The following is a 5,843-nucleotide window of genomic DNA, read 5'->3' as shown; positions in this document are numbered from 1 at the left end:
GGAAAAATGTTAACATAGACACAATCCTTGTATTATTTTTGAGTAATATAAGCCATTGTTTGATACAAGTTCATTTTTTTTTATTTTTAACTCATTTTCAACCATATTTTCTCGCAATAAAATACTGTACACGTAAATTTAATACTTTTCAACAGCACATTCTCCAAAAAAAATCACTAATCCAAAGACTTATTTCCCAGGCAAAGAAATACTGAAAAGAAATGAGTAGCCAAGTCAAGACCTTAGTGAAATATAGTTGATTTTGATAATTGTCCACACTGAACAGCCATTGCTCCCAGATTTGTAAATAGTTTCAACAAATTACCAAATGGAAATGGAAATGGAAATGGAAATGGAAATATCTAGTACTTTGTTCCTAGAGTTTTTAAAATAATTCTATAGTTCTAGCAAGACTAGGGACATCACTGTAAAAGAAGCTCAAAATGATGAATAAATGTTAATGTTACAGGTACAGTTTGATCAGTTGGAGCCAATCAAGCCACATCCACTTGCAAAAATTTTCTTGCGGCTTAATGAACCTTGTAATTATGGAGTTGTACAAGGGATAAAGAATAGCTCCTCGGAATCCAGTCGACTGCTAGTCCTGCTTTGATATTGCACTGGCTTTTCACTACACTGAAGTGGAGTTGCCCACCCAATATTGTTTAACAGCAACCAGTATTTTCTCGGGGACAAGAGGACCGTCCTCGTGATCTACCAACTTCGAGTCATATCTCATACCTCCTATTATCTTTTTCACCTTGACGAGCACATCCACTTCATCTCGGAAGATAATTGCACCTTCTGGCCGTAGTATCCGGTCCATCTCTAGAAGAATGTCTTCAAAGTCACACCTGTAACGAGTTGATCAAAGTTAAAGGTAGACACCATTAAGATTCACATTTTGAAATTAAAAAATGACACGATATGGCATCAGATTTATCAAAACAAAGGCTTGCCCCAACGTGATGCCATGGAAGAAGACCCTTAATCTCTATCAAGCATCCATTTCTCAAAGGAAAGCAAAATTGTCATGTAAAGGTAACTTACTTATTTTTGTATAAGCTAAAAACACCATTAGCATGGATGAGGTCGTACGTCCTTGGATACGTAGAGAAGGCTTCACACCTAAATCAGAAAATTTACAATGAGCAAAAGAACATCTATTTTCAGGTTCAAATGTAACAGGATGCTCAATAGTCAACACTGAATGAGCCCATAAAACTTACACTACATAGTGATGCTTGGGGGAAAAAAAATGCACACGGCAATCATTTTTATCCCGAGAATTTCAAGTACACGACAATAGGACAACAGCCTATCACAGGTCCAATTCATGAGTTTCTGTGATATTAGTGCTAGCCAAAACATGGAAAGCTTAACTGCATCAAAAGTGACACATCATTTGGACATATTGCCGACACACCAAGAGATACATTTTCGACAGGCCGAAATTAATTAAAAAAAATTGCTTCACAATATGGAAAAATGAAAAATATGATATAATATTTTTAATCAGCATGTCTAGGATGTGTCAATACTGTTTTGAAAAATTGCGAGTCAGCATGTACGAGTGTATCATGTCCAACATTTGTGTCTGTGTCAGTGCTTCCTAAGTTAAAAACTTCAAATATCGAGTGACAAAGTGAACTGATGGCAAGCCAAAATATAAGATGCTCATATTATTATAAAGACTAGAAACGTAAAGAAGACTTACCAGTCATGATAAATACCAATAAGTCCCCTTTCATATATCACACCCAAGGTATTCTTCTCGGCAATAGTGGGCATAACGTTCATAACCCAAAATTTGGGAGATTGCAGAGCAGCAGCAAATCCTCCCAATCCAGCATTCATATCCATAATGTTGCGGTACCTTCCTGTGTCAATGATTTTGTTGATATTTTTATATGCACTCACATGCTTTTTCCATTTCTTGTTGTCCTCCAGATATTCCTTAACAGAGATCCCAGAAACAGACCCACTAGCAATTCTAGGGGGGACAGCATATAACCTCTCAGGGAATGGCTTGACATCCACACTGGAATCTTCATCTCTGTTGGCGTTGATATATGGAGTAATACACGGCTCCATTTTCTTGTACCTAATATGCCCAAAAGACAGTACATCAATGATTCAGTTTAGAATCTTTCTTCCTACAAAGAATATGCAACTTGAGGCACTTTAAGGAGTGTGTGCATCCACAATGCAACTACTCTAAGGTAAAAAAATTAAAGTTTCTTTACATATCAGAAACCCATGAGTTCATATGCACACACGTACAAGGTAACTGCTTACCAGACATCATCAGGGTCTTCAGCTTTACAAAATGTAGCTCCAGAATTTTCTTGTGAGGAACGACATGAATCAGCATTCATTCTCTTCTGCCATATTGCAATTTCACCCTTCTCAGACTTCTTCTCCCAGCAGAGAAGTTTAGCAATCTCTTCGATCTTCCTTTGCTCTTCCTGAAGTTCCTCCTCAGGACGTTGCCATGCTCTGTAGTTAGTCTTCCAATTGATGGGAGGGCCTGAAAGCACCCAGTAGCCCCCAGGTCTAAGAACCCTATCAACTTCCTTCATGTATATACCATCTGCAATAAGAGAGAAAAATAAATAAATAATTTATGACAAGCTGTTCAGCAGAAATAATCTAGTTAAATGAAAAAATGATACACAGCTTGATTAGATATGGTCCTTTTACAATGAGAGGAATATGTTGGTTCATGTTTAGGAATTTGATTAATGGCCTATGAATTACAATATGATATATATCAGTTTGGTTTGTCTACAGAAGATTCACAGAAAAAGATAATTAACATTTGATTCTTACCATTAGCTCCCCAAGGAATTAGACACCGTGAACAGTGCGCCATATCAAAAGCTCTAGATGGGTATGGCATCTTTACTGTTCCAAGAACACCAATAACAGCAGGTACTCCCCTTTCAAGAGCAAATTGAACCTGGGCTTCATGGGAATCTCTTGGTGCAAACGACATTGCTATAACATTCCTCTTCCAAAGATATGCACCCCAACTTGCAACCTAACACGATAACCCATTTTCAAAAGGTTATTGGAAAAAGAACTTCGAAGAGAAGTATAAAAGGAAGTGCATTAATTATTCAACGTGAGTTTTGCAGCACTCATCATACCCCGCAACCAGTGTCCAATGCAGTTCGTACTATTCCATTTTCAATTGGTATTACTGAAGCAAGCTGGTCAATGTATTTATCAGCTCCTTGAGGAAATTGTGTTCCTCCACCAGGGAACCTGAACACATTGCCCTCATACTGAATCCAGTTCTGAATAGCCTTCTCGACTGTCAAGCTCTTATAAGGTGCATTGGCATAGGGAACATAATCACGACTTTTAGGCCATGGAAATGGGGTAACATAACCTTTAGGTGCTGGAATAAGGCAATACAACTTCTTTTCTTGAGGAGGGCAATGTCTCTCACGGTATATCATATTGTCCCTTGGAAAGGTCATAGCACGCCTTTGATCTTGGCAAGGAGTGTAATCCGTGTAGCGAGAAGTGCATGGCTTATAAACTTTCACTTCTGAATCAGAATCGTCAATGGTTCCGGCTTCACCACCATGATGGGTCTCAAAATTGAGATTCGGGAGAATATTGCAGTTTTCTCCACTCTTGGTCATCTCCAATGCTATACTGTCTCCTTTCCCAAAACCACTTCTCTGCCATGCTCCCAGTAAATAGAAGAAACAGCATAAACCAGCTACAATAAAAATTGAAACAGAACTCCTAGTCCTACTGTCTCCTGAATTGAATTTGATTGCCATCACAGCCCTGAAACATTTAATAGTCATATTTAGTAGAGATACAAGAAATTACACTATGCATTTGCCCTTTTGTTCTACTTTTGTTAAAATGTCATAAATGCATGATAATGAACTACGTAAATCATATGCACATTCAAATTAACCAATAACCCACATCAATATCAAATTCATGATAAAAAGGCTATCAAACTGATCTCCCTTTGACTCTTTAAACTGATCTCCGTTACCTCGAGTACAACTCCGAGTCTTGGAAACAATGCACATAAGCAGATACCACACTTAGACATGCGCTACAAAATCTAGAATCAGAAATAAATGTATATTCCATTAATAAATTATAAACATCCCTTTCTAATATAGTCATCGTGAAGATTCCTCAAATTACTGAATTCAGCAGATCTAGATGTTAAGTGAGACTTCATCTTTGCTCATTTAACTTTAAACAACAGTATAATTCAACTGCACCTGGATCAAGAAATCACAGCATAAACAATGTAGTAGGTTAACCAACGAAGGGCCAAAGACAGGCTAAATTATGTTCAAACTTCAGAAAGCCCCAATTTATGACTGTAAATAGTAATTAAACTCTCAAATCAAGCATAAGAATGCTTCAAATGTAAGGAAACACTAAAAAAGTTGATACTCTAACAAGCAATAAAGATTATGACGCTGAAACAGCACCGAATAGCTACACTATAGGGCAGGAAAGAAAGGGTTCGCAGAAACGATTTAATTCCAAGATCAAAGTTTCATTACATCAGAACATAATCTTTAATAAATCGAAAAAGTTCATTAATTTAACCAAAAAAGAGAAGTAATTAACTGATTTAAAGAATACGCTAAATTCTTAAAATTGTTTTAATTTAATATCGAATGAAAACTAAATCTCTTACCAAAAACATCAGTTGATGAGAACACTGATTCAACGATCCGGAAAGCCCGTATCTTTATGCTTTTCTTTCACTGTAAACCCTGAAAAAATTATAAAAGAGCAAAGGTTAGCAGAGATTGACGAGGGAAATGCCCAATAGATGCAAAATTCGATCATCAAAAATCTCTCTCAATGGAAATGTAAATATATATCAGAAGTATTTAATCCTTGCATACATAGATCGAGCATACCCAAGCAACCCTTTGTTTTGTTATTAACCTTAAAAGGTAGTTTTACACTTTGGTCCTTATATTTGAATTTTATAACAATGTGAGCCGAAATAGTTCTGAAATTACACACAATTCTTTTTTTTTAAAAAAAATTAATGAATTAATCTATTTGTACAATGAGTTTGACAATGGTGTAAATTGTAAAAATCCTAACAATTGAATTCAAAAAAAAAATAAATAAATAAAATCAATGGACATGATGCCTGCCAACTCACAAATTGTTAAATTTGTTATCAAATCCATTGTGCAGTAGTATGATTGAAAATTCATTAGTTTGTCATGCTTGCATGTCGTTCCTAACAATTGAATTCAAAAAAAAAAAATCAAATCAATGGACATGATGCCTGCCAACTCACAAATTGTTAAATTTGTTATCAAATCCATTGTGCAGTAGTATGATTGAAAATTCATTAGTTTGTCATGCTTGCATGTCGTTCCTACGGACGAGCCTTAAGGGAAAGGCCCAACACATGGCCTAGGCCAATCAACATCCAGAGAGTTAACTACGAGTCTAATTGCTCCATGATGTACTTTATTTGAAACTAAAAAATCAATTTAGCAATGAAATAATATTTAAGTTGTAAAATTATGAGATAATTATTGATGATTGTTTAGTTTTATTAGGATACTTAAATAAATATTGCTTATATTAGAAGTTTGTATTTTGATTAAATTGTAATTCATTGAAATCCTATAAATATGGTTACTTATGATTCTCTTATATTTATCTTTTGTTTTTAATTTTGTATATGTTCAAAAATACTATTCAAATCACTTTCACATAGTACACCAAAAGTATGTATTTTTTATCAACTAGTTTATAGTCCATTCAATCTTTTTCTTAAGAAGGTCCATATACCTCTAAAGTTGTTTCATAAGAAT

At 35.3% G+C, this 5,843-nt stretch overlaps 1 protein-coding gene across 2 annotated transcripts; it reads right to left on the bottom strand.

Moving 5' to 3' along the window:
* Window positions 1–242: 242 nt before the first annotated feature.
* Window positions 243–4,921, bottom strand: LOC111396202 (probable methyltransferase PMT2). Of its 2 annotated transcripts, XM_023022552.1 has the most exons (7): window positions 4,694–4,921; window positions 3,153–3,807; window positions 2,833–3,043; window positions 2,299–2,593; window positions 1,718–2,104; window positions 1,051–1,128; window positions 243–854 (listed from the first exon to the last, which is right to left on the bottom strand). In XM_023022552.1, exons 2-7 carry the CDS (start codon window positions 3,798–3,800, stop codon window positions 632–634), a joined length of 1,842 nt encoding a protein of 613 aa, XP_022878320.1. In that variant the 5' UTR covers window positions 3,801–3,807; window positions 4,694–4,921; the 3' UTR covers window positions 243–631. The 2 variants fall into 2 exon arrangements, with proteins under 2 accessions (XP_022878320.1, XP_022878321.1); XM_023022553.1 differs by lacking the exons at window positions 243–854; window positions 1,051–1,128 and adding an exon at window positions 1,286–1,382.
* Between the last annotated feature and the right edge of the window lie 922 nt (window positions 4,922–5,843).

This window comes from Olea europaea, chromosome 6 (assembly GCF_002742605.1).
Source record: "Olea europaea var. sylvestris chromosome 6, O_europaea_v1, whole genome shotgun sequence".
NCBI classification, from domain to species: domain Eukaryota; kingdom Viridiplantae; phylum Streptophyta; class Magnoliopsida; order Lamiales; family Oleaceae; genus Olea; species Olea europaea.
This window is presented reverse-complemented; position numbering and strand designations above follow the sequence as displayed.

Excerpts from the sequence above, each read along its gene's own strand:
- LOC111396202 (XM_023022552.1), bottom strand. The coding sequence starts at position 3,800 with ATGGCAATCAAATTCAATTCAGGAGACAGTAGGACTAGGAGTTCTGTT. Across the intron at positions 2,105-2,298 it reads GAAGACCCTGATGATGTCTG|GTACAAGAAAATGGAGCCGT; the intron begins GTAAGCAGTTAC and ends TGGGCATATTAG. Across the intron at positions 1,129-1,717 it reads ATTGGTATTTATCATGACTG|GTGTGAAGCCTTCTCTACGT; the intron begins GTAAGTCTTCTT and ends TTTCTGATTTAG.